The 14,330-nt window shown below is 39.2% G+C and overlaps 2 protein-coding genes across 4 annotated transcripts in view; one reads left to right on the top strand and one right to left on the bottom strand.

Annotated features, from left to right (window-relative positions):
• The window catches only part of LOC124149181 (phosphatidylinositide phosphatase SAC2-like), a 401,391-nt gene that overhangs the window by 179,161 nt on the left and 207,900 nt on the right, over positions 1-14,330 (top strand). The gene's annotated exons all lie outside the window — the stretch shown is intronic.
• Positions 1,421-14,330, bottom strand: part of LOC124149183 (octopamine receptor 2-like) — a 30,981-nt gene continuing 18,071 nt past the window's right edge. For both annotated transcript variants that reach the window (XM_046520592.2, XM_046520593.2), the window contains exon 2: positions 1,421-3,494. In XM_046520592.2, coding sequence (XP_046376548.2) covers positions 1,582-3,282 — 1,701 coding nt within the window. In that variant the 5' untranslated portion in view covers positions 3,283-3,494 and the 3' untranslated portion in view covers positions 1,421-1,581. The remainder of the gene's footprint in view (positions 3,495-14,330) is intronic.

A 14,330-nucleotide genomic window follows, 5' to 3' on the forward strand; every position in this document is an offset into this window, starting at 1 on the left:
TACTACGGTTATAACGAACTCAAAGGAACCACTATCTTAGTTTGTTATAACCGTAGTTCGTTACAGGCATATACACAGGATATATACAGCAATTGACCGGGACCAAAAACAGTTCATTATAAGCAGGTTCGTTCATTGAAAATAAATATTGTCTTAATCAGAAAATTCCTGTGTTTTTAACAAGTTTCAACCAGGTCACTGTACTTGTGAGCTAACTCACATTTTATGATCAAGTTCAGCCGATTACAAATTACAAAGAACCCTTTCAGTACATAGGCACCAGATGGTAGAGCCAAGCTTGTCTTGAGCATATAGATGGATTAGCCTTAATTCAATTTCCTTGACTACATCCTAATTGAAAAGGACAATTTGGCGTCACATATATATTATTGGAACATGATAGTGGCATTACCTGGAGACTGACTTCGATCAGACTTTTGTTAGCTTGGGTTAGGGATACAGCAACCCTTACATGTGAAAGTTAACATGGAAAGAAAGCCTGGAAATGTCCATTTTTTCCCCAACCTGCCAACCAATGAACTATAGCTGTTCTGTTTGTTGTCTGATCTCTTCAATCCTTAGAGGTTGACTAAGTAATCCAATCAGATTACCAAACTGTGTTTCTTTTATGGCTGTGTGCTTAAAACCAAATTTTAACAAAAATAAAAACGAAACAAATTTTTTCTTGTATTTGTCTCTCACTGTACTTAGCATTATTGGTTAAAAATTGGTAAAATTAACACAACCAAGGCTTACTTTTGTTTCCCTTGTGAGTCTCGTCAACTTTACTAGAGCCGTTCATAATCCATGTGATTAAAACTTGTGGCCAGTGTTACAGCTATTAACGTCCAGGTGTAAACTCAACCTTTACCCAACGATGTTTTTTTGTGCTTGCTGTTCAGTCTCTGTCCAGAGGACAATCATTCTGAAAAAGAACTTGCTTGTCATGGGGTTCTTACTGGTCTCAGACAAGTAGATTTGTCTTCATTTCAGGTCCCCATGTAACTGTGTGTCTTTACTGAACCAGGCCACTATAAATAGATTACTTGGTTTTTAAACCTGCTTCAAGTTTTAAGAGTAATATAAAAATATTGTGAAAAAATTACTTTCAAAAGCAGTGTGATCTTTTTGGTAAACCTTTTGGTAAAATAGAACTTTTTGCAAGATAAAGGCTTCTAAGTAGGCAAGAAAAACATGATCAGTTGATTAGATAATATCATTTGAATCATGATTCTTCTGAAGAGAAAGCATGAAATAACATTGTGCCTTTGAAAGAATTTATGTTGCAAATCTATAAAAATATGAAATATTCTCTTTTTAACTTTTGATGAGAATATGTAATTGGTTTGCCATGGATTCAGCTTAAGCATCCAAAAATACTATTTCTCCAACAACATATCACAGTAACATATCAACATGATATTATAGTAAACTTTTATTCATAATATCGTTCATAGGTTTAGACACCTTATAGTTGCTAATAAAATTTCTGTGGGTGATAGAAATGTCCAATTGTGAAAGACCATATATATTCAGGCAGAGTTTTAGTGGCCGAGGGACTGGGAGGAGTTAGAAAGGCATTCATCTTGTGCTGAGCCCCAGGAGTTTCTTGAATGCTCGGCGAAAGTCCTCATTGAAGAGAGTATATAGAATTGGATTTACTCCTGAGTTAGCATAACCGAGCCAAATAATGAAGGCCACGAAATGGTCGTTCATGTAACAGTCTTCACATAAGCTTCGAGTGATGTACATGAAAAGGAATGGTATCCAGCAGACAAAGAAACATGCCATTATCAAGAGCATGCGCTTGGTCGCCCGCGTTTCTCGCAGTTCAAATCGTCGCTTCATGCTTAATGTCATTCGCTGATTGCGTTCCAAGCTGGACAGGTTCCATGGAAGGGAGAACCGGTGATGTTTACGAGTCTTCTTACTGCGATTGTCCGATTCGTCAGATGACAGATCGGACAGAACATTCACACTCTTGCTCCGTACAGCATTATCACAGGAATTGTCGCCTTTCTGGCGTTGAAGGTCAATGGCATCGGAACAGCTTTTCCGAAGACCATTGTGGTTTCGTTTGTAATCACCATTTGGATTGTTGGTCACCAGAAGATGATGTCCGTCAGAATCTGGGTTTGCAAAACTCACTGTATCTGCCACCGGTTTCACTGATGGTAAATCTCCAATAGAATGGTAATCCGAGGATTGGTCATCATTGCCGATCTCAGTCGGAATTATTTCACTGGTCGGGGTGAACGTGTTTCCGTTTAAATACAAAGTGCTGTTCATCAATTCTGTTGCGACTGTGAGAGCTGTATTTTCACGTGTTAGATTCATTTCAATGCTGTTATCCTCAGGCGAATTTATTCGAGGACATCCATTTACCATTGAAGGGCTTTGTGGCGAAAAACAGGACATATTCCGTGATTTCAAGTTGTTTGATCGGTCGTGTAGAACACTGAAAATACGAATGTACAGAAACACCATAAGGCAGGCAGGCAGGACAAACGATCCCATTGCAGAATAAAATACGTAACTCTTTGTTGAAAATAAGATACATTCGTGCCGATTTAGTTTCCAGTTGAAGTAATAGAAACTTGGTATCATATCCTGCCATCCAATGAATGGGGCAAACGATATTATTATTGAAAAGATCCATACGAACACAACGTACGCAATAACTTTGCGTGTCGACTTTTGCTCATGGTACCACACTGGGTAAACTGTGGCTGTGTAGCGGTCAAACGCAATGGTGCACAGTCCCCATATTGAAGCCGTGCAGTAGAGGACATCGATACACAGCCAAATCGTGCACATTGTTCTCCCAAACACCCAATACCCGAGCAGGTCGTTGCTCAGTGATATCGGCATGACAGTTATAGAAAGCAGTAAGTCACTAACGGCCAGATTCCCGATGAGACAGTTGGACATTGTCCGAAGTGACCGGTACCTATACAAGGCAAGTAAGACCAGGCCATTCCCAATAATGGTCAACAGTGTAATTACAGCTAGCACAATCAGGACGATCATAAACGATGCAAAAGCCTGGAACCTCGTAGAACATACTGGACTTGTAAGCTTCCATACCATGGAGATGTTCGAATTGCAGACGCTGCTGAATGACACATTAACTCTCCCGTAATCATCTTCGTTGATGGAGTTGTTGGCGGCAAGGTCCAGTGATGGAGCAATGGTCGTAAACTGGCTGTTAATAAACACTTCCGAGGTGCTAAAGCCAGCGTTTGTGTCCGGCGCCGTCGTGTACAAAAAGTTGTCATCCATGATTTTATGAGATGAGAGCACTTTCTCTTGAGTTTCCCATTATACGGAACAACTTGATGATATTGGCTTTATACTACTCTCTTGAATGATAAACTGTCTCCTGCTCGCAACACTCGGTCCGTCGCTGACTAGGGTCTGTACAAGGGATGTCAATGCTTGTGTAATTTACGATCATCTTGTCAATCTGGCTGGGTTGTCAATGTCGCAATTGTCTGGAAAAAAAGTGAAAAATTTGTTAAACGGGCAAAATAAGTCAGAGCTACTTGGTCTGTTCAGGTTATGGGTTTTCTCTGAACCCTTTTATACATGGCAGAGAAAATATGGCATTATTGCATGGGTAGGAACTATTTTCCTTTCATGATTTATGCTGTCTGCATTTGTGGAGAACAGATGAAATACGACAGTGGTCAATTTACATTTGAAATGGCTTGTTTGGATTGTGGTTGTTCCTTCAGCAATAAATTGACATTTTAGAATGTATATGCCATACGTATGACCAATGAATGACGTGTATATGCCATACGTGTGGGTGTAACAAATGTGATTTTGTATTTCTTCCACATCAAAGTAGACAGATATTTGCTTTTCAAGGGACTGCTGTTAGGGATGGTCTAATGGAAATGCATTTTCACATTTTCGTTCTGGGGTCTTTGTCTGTCTCTGTATCTAAGTGTTTTTGTTCCACAAAAGTGACAGTGAGGTAGCCTAGTGGTTGAAGTGTTCACTCATCTTGCTGAACACCTGGTTTCAAATCCCCACAATGGCACATTCTAGAACCAGATTCCTCGTGTCCACTGTCATCACGTCATGTTAGAATATTGCTGAGAGTGGTGTAAAACAATACTCGCTCACTTAATTTTTATTATCTAAAACAATGCAGTATGATAAAATTATTAAATACTTTTGAAAGTTTTATCTATTTTTCATAACTGTTCAGAGTAATGAGTGAGTATGGTTTTACACCGTTTTAGCAATATTCCAGCAATATCACGGCGGGGGACACCAGAAATAGGCTTCACACATTTTTGACAGTTTGGTCATTAATTGGTACACATTGGAAACATCTCTTCTTAACATACATACTTCTCTATTTGATTCTATGTTTCGCGTTTCTTTTAGTGGTGAGTATATACATCCTTTCTGAGGTTTTTATGACCATACATGCTTTTGGACAATTGATGTACTATTACTCTTAAAACTAATGAAGACAGTATGGTACTTGGTTGGCTTTTGTGACATTACATGCTTTCTGACAAAGCATACACTATTTTCTTCAAAACAGGTCTTAGACAATCTGTTTTTTATTTGACTGTTTTGACCATACCTGCTTCCTAACAATGGATATACTATTTATCTCATAACTAATATATACTATTTATCTCATAACTAGTCTCAGACAGCAAGTTAGTTATTTGGAGCGGTATTGACACTGCTGCTGAATTGACCTGGAGGTGATATGGCAAGCTTCTACCAACACCATGGACCTGCCCTGACCAGTTGCTCAAACATAGCAATTTCTTGTCAATTACATTGTCACACGTTATCAGAAATATATCTCCAGACCCTTGATAAAGACTGATTTACATTAGTTGTGATGAAAACGTTATATCTTGTTCTGTCATAGGTCAGTCCCAAGACAATCACTGATGCGTTTATCAGTAGAGTTCAGCTGGGGGCTGTGTATTGATATTTATAGCGGATTGAGGATAAGTTCCATGCAGTAAAACGGGAAATTGCATTATCACTTGAACATGCGTATATCAGATGGAAACTGTCAGGAATAAAGGATAGAGGCATGATGGGGAATAGCATTTGTGGATAAGTCTTCATTTCAACTTATGTTTTTTAAGAGTACAGTTATACTTGTAGATGATATAACCTGAATACTAATTCTATCGGGACTGTATTAATTTTATTGTAACAGATTTGTTTCAATGTTTTCCAGAAGCGTTTTGAATGCAAAATTTTGAATTTTTTTAAAAATGTCTAAATGAAACTCTTTTCAGAAAGATTTTCTTCTTATTCTTGTGGAAAAGATTTTAGTGAGAAAATGTTGCTTTTTTTTAATCTTGAAAATCTCATTATATCAATTTGTTTGCCATCCTTTTCTCCCCTGTCATATCATGTTGTCGTATCGTTTGAGTATCACCTCATTTCTGATCATTAGATTGTATCTGAAATAGGACGAACATTGAAAAGATGTTATGATTTTAAAAATTTGTTGTTGTTTTTTCAAAGATGGTTTGTTTTAAAAAAAAAGATTTTGTTTTTTACCAAAACAGTTTGGTTTTTTTGTGAAGGCAAAGCATGGAGATTCAGAAAAGATAATCATCTTGTGCTGTCTTAAATCATCTGTTTTAGCTCATTAAGTGGCAGACCACAATAGCATGTACAATGGTGTATCATCCTGGCTACCTCTTTGGCTTGATAATGTGAACAACTGTTGAAGGATTGTGACCAAACTTTGTATGTTGTCTGCCCTTTATAATGTGAATATTGATATGAAAAGGATGGCATATCTGGCCTACCAGTTGCACTTGTCATAAACGATGCAAATAAAGCGACAAAACCCTTAGGCAAAACACATGTTCATCTGAAAAAAACACGGGAACATTTGGCACATGTCAAAAAGGGAATTGTATTGTAAAGTCACACATAATCAGTCATTATGCTTATTAATGGCATGAATATGTATAAATATTAATTATGCATGATATTTCAAAATATGAAATAAATAATTATTCAGCTGTTATCTGATCTTTCATATCATTAAACAAATTACCATATTTCATTTTATAAGTTCCACATTTTTAGATGTCACCATTCGTGTGTCCTAATTAATAGCTTATTATTCATTATCTTTTCTTTGATCTCTCAGGCAATGCAATAATGTGATCAGTTTAATTGAAATGTACATGAAAAAAACCCCTATGTTTTTCTTCAATCTATGAGTCGGGAGAGGTGTTTTCTAAGGTCAGCTATGTCGCACAAGGGATATTTAATTCAGCAAAGGTTTTGCTTCACAGATCAAATCGGATTCTTGGCTATACATGATTTTAGGCCCCATACAGGAAACTTCTCTTTGGTGTTGGGTGTTTTGATTTGGAAATTATTTTGATTTCATTAACTTGAAAAGGGAGATGATATGGTTCATAAATTGATCAATATTGAAAACAGTTTGGCCTTTACCATTTCAAATGTTATTAATTTACGACGAGTGATTATGAGACTTTCAGAATCCCTGACTATTGATTAGTGGAAAAAGGAGGATATTTTCACCCATTGAGTCCCAGTCAGAATGGACTCGTCAATCTTCCCGAGTCGTTACGTGGTCTGTTATATGCAATTAGGACATAAAAATGGATGCTGGTCCTATTCAAGCTTTATGGGTTTATGGGGATTCGGACATACTTTTTTATGCTGGTGAAAAAGATTCTTTATTTTCAAAAGTCAAGTGGCAGTAGGGTAGCCTAGTGCTTAGAGCATTCATTGGTCATGCTGAAGTTATGGGTTTGATTCTCCACATGGGTACAATGTGTGAAACCCATTGCTGGTGTCCCTCTTCAAGATATTGCTGGAATATTGGTAACAAACAAACAAATACAACTGAGTCACATACAAGTTTTATGATTAAGACACATTTTTATCTAAATGTGAGAACAATTCATTTTATGGACATCTCATTAGTGAGTGGGTATGGTTTTACGCCGCTTTTAGCAATATGGCAGCAATATCATGGCAGGGGACCCCAGAAATGGGCTTCACACATTGTACCCATGTCCGGAATTGAACCTGACGTGCTGAGCGAACGCTTCAACCACTAGGCTCCCCGACGGCCCTGACATCTCATCAGAGTTACAGTAACCATGCACTGATGCATCACGTAGGCAGTCGACCAGCCTGTTCAGTAACCACTCCTACTTCAGGGGCTTCGTTATGTCGTGGACATGGGCTTTGACTCATTGGTATTGTGAAGGGGGTGGAGTTTGAACTGTTTATATGAATTTTGGGGGGTAACTGGGAATTAGTTTAATCTTCCTTGTGAATTTTCTCACTATCCTTGTGCAATTGGGATAACATCTTGCTACACTAAGATTAGATACAATTAGATCATCTGCTTTATCATATTGCAAACGTTGATTCTTGTACTTGTTTTTTTGTGTATTTGAGTGAGAGTGTGAAGGTGGAAGGGTGTGTGAAAGGGAAACAAAGAGAGAAACAGACAGAATGAAAGATGGTAGTAGTGGTGTTCAAATTGTTTATCTATCTCTGCTGAAAAACCCAGCAACATGGTGGTACACTCACTCACTCACTCACTCACTCACTCACCCACCCACCCACCCACCCACCCACCCACTCACTCACTCACTCACTCACTCACTCACTCACTCACTCACTCTCTTGTGAACTACACTCATTCTATATTGAACTTTTCGATCTATAGTGAAATTCCCATGTATGATAGACTGAACTCTTCTAAGCATGTGCCATGATAGAACACCAGTAGCATTCTTGGAAGTCAAGAGAGGTGTGCTCAGTTACCTGTCTGGAACCACCATGTTCATGCCACGAACCCGAACAAATTATACCTGAGAACCCCTGTACTTGCAACAAGACAAACCCAGGTATATCTTGTCTGTTCATGAAGCCTTTGGGGCGGTCGGGTTGAGTGGTTAAAGCGTTTGCTTGTCATGCCAAGACCCGGATTCGAATCCCGACATGGGTACAATGTGTGAAGCCCATTTCTGGTGTCCCCCGCCATGATATTGCTGGAATATTGCTAAATGCAGCATAAAACCATACTCACTCACGAACTCATTCACTCACGAAGCTCACGAAGCTCACGAAGCTCACGAAGCCTTGCAGGTAGACAAATGATCACTGTGCCATGATGATGTTGGAAACAATACATCCAGGCAACTACCTTTAGGGAATACAATGACAATTGATCAGGAACCACAGTGCTGCATGTTGAAGAATATATCCATTGTCATACCGGTTAGATGGATTTACCTTAAATGAGATATAGATGTCTTTTAATTTGTAAATGGAAGTTTGTGCCATCAGTAGGATTGGACCTGGCAGGGGGCAGCAGGAGAACCATTGTCCCAGTCTTGTATGACTGCTTTCAGTATTGTCCTGCTACTAGCTGTTCAACTGCTTCAAGGATGTTTGCTCTTGGGGGATTCGGAGACAGAATAGATGTAGGACAATGTAACCTGCTCAAGGTGCACGACTATGATAGACATTGGGTGATTACTTTGGCTTAAAGTGATAATCATGTGTTTTCAGATTTGAAGGTGTCGAGTATATCTTATGCTTGTGGTAGAGCATCCGCCCAGAGAGCTGAAGGTCCCGGGTTTGATCCCTGGCTGCGTTATACCAAATGACATTAAAAGATTGTACTTGTTGTTACCCTGGGCATTAAGGGGCAAAAACAAGGACTGGTTGGTATACTGTGTCTGAGTTGGGTATTCATGTTAAACTGTGGCATGGTTAATCTCAGTGGACTGGCACTATAAAATTGGTATTAGTACATAACAATAGTACAAGCACCATCCCACCCACACAATGATAAACCATCTTTCACCTCACTGTAGGCTGGAAATTTCATTTGGGTTGTTTGATTGAGGTTTACAAAGGTACCTTATTTTTGCTGATTAAAGTACAAATTAACTTCTGCAACATATAGCGACATACAGTAAACTACGGTTATTACAAACTCAAATGGACCACAAATTTAAGTTCGTTATAACCGTAGTTCGTTATAAGCATACATACAACATCTATACAGCAAATGGCGGGGACCAAAAATTAAGTTCGTAATACCCGTCAGTTCGTTATAAGCGTGTTCGTTATAATTTTATCAGTAATTTTCCAAAGTCTCCTCTGCATAGTCTCTCACACAAGTCTCAGAGACAGACCTATGTCCTACTTGAATGTAGGGTCGAGTGGATCCTGAGTGGATCCTGAGTGGGACCCGGGTACCCACAGGACTACCCAGCCCCGTGGTTAGTCACATGATGTACTGTTTAAGGACAATAACAATGGTTACACGTCAAGTCTCTAATTGTCACATTCCTTCTGACTTTTATATGCTTGAATAAAGATAAATCTTCTGTCAACTTTTGTGTATGCATGATCAGATCATTCTATATGTGTATCTATATAATTAGTGCCAGGCTCATGTAAACCAATTTCAAATCAGACATTTTGTACCTATCTCTTGAGACCTACAGCAGCTACCTGGGTAGGGTTGGGTAATAGGGGGTCACACACCTGGGTACAAAATTTAGACTCATCTCTGCTCTTCTGGAATGCTCTGATACAATGCTGTGATGTCATTAATCAATGCTGTGATGTCATGATACAATGCTGTGATGTCATGATACAATGCTCTGATGTCATGATACAATGCTCTGATGTCATGATACAAAGCTCTGATGTCATGATACAATGCTCTGATGTCATGATACAATGCTGTGATGTCATAATACAATGCTCTTATGTCATACAATGCTCTGATGTCATGATACAATGGATAACTCCATATTCAGAATGAACTTTCAGTCTCATACAAAATTCTATGGTATGCCATTTGAGTTGTTATGGAAATGTCATCAACATTGTACAAATGCTTAGTCGAAATTGCTTTCAGACAAAGAAACCAAAAAGTCATGTGATTGATACTTTAGCAATGGACCAGTAGTGCAATGCGTATGTCACATTCCTGGCCAGTAGACAATTTCAGTGATCCATTCATATCATTTTCATCGCTATTTTGGCTTTTACGCTTATTGGAATCTGTGTTGGCAGAGAGGCGAGACTGATTATTCTCTGGCATGGTGTTTCATATTATCTGCTCCATTTTGTTGTCAATGTAACATTTAACATAGTCCATCCTGCTACTGTAACCTGCGGTAGAAACTAACATTTGTAGTCTACTTGTCCTTATAATCATAACATATAGGAAAACCCTTAAAAATGGCAATTACTAGTCCTTATAACTATCGGGCATTTTGGCAAGGACTACAGGACTAGTGCCCATTTCTACCGCTGGTAACATGTAACAGTCCATCCTGCTATTGTTACATGTAACACAAACTACATCAGCAGCGTTAGAAATTGGCACTAGTCCTGTAGTCCTTACCAAACTGCCCAATGGTAAAGGTATCCTAAGGACTAGTAGAAATTGGCCAGTTTTAAGGGTTTTGCTATATGTTATCATTATGAGGACTAGTGGACAAAAACTGTTAGTTTCTACCCCTGCATCAGCCTGATTATCGAGCACAAGTTGACAAGTTGCTAACGGCACCTCCGTGGTAGTTACAAGTGGACTCATTCAGCCATGTTTAACATAAAACTGCACCCAACCTGGTGCCATTACTCTGCTTTCATTGGACCAAGGTGAAGAAGCTTGAGCAGTAACACTCTATCTTTCTTACATTAATCCCAATCAGCATAAGACTGATTCAGAAGGGTCTTGCGTGTGTCATAATTCTTGGCCCTCATCTGATTCTAAAAAAATCGGAAATCGGAAATCATTCAACTGGATTTAACTATCACCATGGCGGCACAATTTTGATGACAAAACTTTGTGTTAAAAGCTTTCCTGGGAGTTCCCCAGTGCCTTCTCCATAGAGTGTGGTTAACATGCGTCATGTCTTCGTGGCGGTGGGGAACATTGCCGCATACACCATTAGTGGAATGAAATCATGTTTTGAGAAATAAAACTTGCTTTATGTTTATAGGGGGAAATTGGCTTTAAGCTGTTTTAATGTTTCAATGGATGTAGGTCAGATAATGTTGGTGATGTGAGTGAGTAAATGAGTGGGTGGGTGGGTATGTGGGTGGATGAGTGTGAGTTTGTTAGAGTGGGTGGTTGAGTGAGTGAGTGATGAGTTATATGTATTCCAACAGTTTTGCAATAAATCACTTTGGGCAGTGAATAGGTACATGTCTGAGGTTGAGGGAAGGCAGGTGGGTGGGTGGGTGGATGGGTGGATGGGTAGAGGTTTGAGTGAGTGTCCGGTCTGAGTTTATGTTCCAACAGTTTTGCAATAAATCACTTTGGACACAGAATAGGTACATGTCTGAGGTTGATCAGGGAGGGAGGGTGGGTGGGTGGATGGGTGGATGGGTAGATGGGTAGAGGTTTGAGTGAGTGTTCGGTCTGAGTTTTTGTTCCAACAGTTTTGCAATAAATCACTTTGGACAGTGAATAGGTACATGTCTGAGGTTGAGGGAGGGAAGGAGGGAGGGTGGATGGGTAGATGGGTAGAGGTTTGAGTGAGTGTCCGGTCAGAGTTTATGTTCCAACAGTTTTGCAATAAATCACTTTGGACACTGAATAGGTACATGTCTGAGGTTGATCAGGGAGGGAGGGTGGGTGGGTGGATGGGTAGATGGGTAGAGGTTTGAGTGAGTGTCCGGTCTGAGTTTATGTTCCAACAGTTTTGCAATAAATCACTTTGGACAGTGACTAGGTACATGTCTGAGGTTGAGGGAGGAAAGGAGGAAGGGTGGATGGGTAGATGGGTAGAGGTTTGAGTGAGTGTCCGGTCAGAGTTTATGTTCCAACAGTTTTGCAATAAATCACTTTGGACAGTGAATAGGTACATGTCTGAGGTTGAGGGAGGGAAGGAGGGAGGGTGGATGGGTAGATGGGTAGAGGTTTGAGTGAGTGTCCGGAAGGAAGGGAGGGTGGGTGCATAAGTGGAGGTTTGAGTGAGTGTCCGGTCTGAGTTTATGTTTCAACAGTTTTGCAAGAAATCATTAATACTTGTAATTTGTATCTCTTCCATGCATGTGTTTCATGTCAACAGGAGAAAAAGTATATCATGATATTTTCCTCCTGATATATGAAGAATATTATCTCGTAAATAATGATTAAAGGTTTTCTGGTCTATAGAACTTGAGTCTAGGGACTCCTCAAATCTGTAACTTTTAACAAATGGTTATGGCAAGAAACCCTTCACTTTTAATGTTCTTAAGTGCAAGCAAAGTTTGGGAATCCTATTGTTTTCCATTTTGTACCTTAGGATGAGATAGTAATGTGATTCTTATCCTTCTAGCACCACAGGGGCAGATTGGGTTGTATACTCCCAAGGGAGCTGAGAATGAAAAGTCGAACGCACACCAATCCACTGACCAGTGTGATAACAATGCAGTGCCTCCAGCAGACATTGCATGTAGTGTGTCATTCATTCATTCATTCATTCATTCATTCATTCATTCATTCATTCATTCATTCATTCATTCATTCATTCATTGCTGCAGTTACTTCTGTACTGAGGATAAGGAGGTTACTAAGCAGACCTGTCTGGCTGGATTTGACGAGGGGCTATGATATGGCACAGGTTCAGTGCCATGTTCTGTACTGTCTTGTATGTAATGCACACTATGTTTTTGAAACATCTGTCTGCGTTGTGGGAGGTGCGTATCCTACACAAACAGTGAGTTTTGTCAATAAGGCTGTAGCAACGTACACCGACTTCTTCCCGTTTGATGAGTAGGGACACCTATTGTGATGATGACGCACGTGAGATCTGCTGGACTTTCCATGGGCCATCTGGCCGAGAACACCACTCAGTTTATATCCTTTATAGCAAACATGTGGCACAGGGAGCGAAATAGTCTACCTTGGAATCCCAACGAGAAAACATCCTGAAATTGTTTCTCTGTGAGCTCATGGGATCAAGCCTGTTTGTTGTTCAGCCTTTCAGCAATATTCCAGCTATATGATGGTGATTTATATTGAAATATTAGTATAATGAACAATGATCCATGCCTTCGGGGTACGATAAAACACCATTAACCAGTCCCTGGGCCTGACCACCTGTTGCACTTGGTCGCCTTGTACGACAGTATTGGTTCTGGGGGCCTGTTCTAACCCAGAGTTCCCAAATCTAGTCTAACGCGTGACCACTACCACTCTCTGACCGCGTACACTGATCAAATACATAATATATAACCAATTTCATTTTGATAGAAGGTGTCACTTTGCAGAATTATTGTAACATTTGATAAATTTTGCGATATATTGTCATGTATTTAGGAAATAACCATAGCCCTAAGCTACCTATAAGTTTAACTGTACTCAATTGAATTTGGAAGCGAACACAGCCTGAGGTTTCAAATGTTACGTATAAACAATCATTTCTAGGCAAAATTTGAAATATAAAAATTCAAGACCTAAAAATATTGAATTTCTATGTAATTCATGACAAAACATGAGACCATCTTCAGCCAACTTAAACACCAGTATATTTTAAATTTTCAAAGATAAGAGGACTCTCGAATTCTGTGCTACAGAATAAAAATGTGATGAGTATATTTGACATTGTATGAGGACCAGACACTCCATCTCCTGCTCACACAGTGGCACTAATGCACATCACACGGTCAGTGTAAAACAGTAGGCGGTAGGTGCTGGTGTAATAGATAGGTGCAGGTGTTGGTGCTTCGGCTTTAATGGGAAAACAATATCTATCTGTATATTATTGATACATGTCAAAATGTATAATGAGACTTGTGATGTTTCCTTTAGTTGTAAACTGATGCTCTATATGTTCTCTTGTTCATACAAATATAAGATGTCAAGGCCAGAGAATAACCAGTCACGATTATACCACCAAAACTGATTCCATTGAGCATAAAAGGTTAAAAAGCGGTGAAAAGTATATAAATGGATCACTGAAAGTCAGTGATGACACCAGGTGTTCACAAAAAGGGTAAGCATGTCCTGCACTACTGGGAGCAGCTGCCACTCACAGAGTTCACATAAAAAAATATGGGAAATTTAAAGAATGCTGTTCTAAATTATATTACTGCATGCCAATTAAGATACATGTTCATTTTATTTATACAATTATATAAAAAAAAATATATTTAGTTGAAAGCAGCAAATGAATAACAAGATCAAGAGTCTTAGCGCTAAGACGATCGTAGTTCCCATATTTTAACATTGGGTTATGACAGTCATAGCACTCAATCGCTTTCTGAACGGGGCCCAGAAGCTGTATTTCTAGCACAATATAATAGTTTCA

The sequence above is a fragment of the Haliotis rufescens genome, unplaced genomic scaffold, assembly GCF_023055435.1.
Source record: "Haliotis rufescens isolate VD_foot unplaced genomic scaffold, xgHalRufe1.0.p SCAF_39, whole genome shotgun sequence".
In the NCBI taxonomy this organism is placed as follows: Eukaryota; Metazoa; Mollusca; class Gastropoda; order Lepetellida; family Haliotidae; genus Haliotis; species Haliotis rufescens.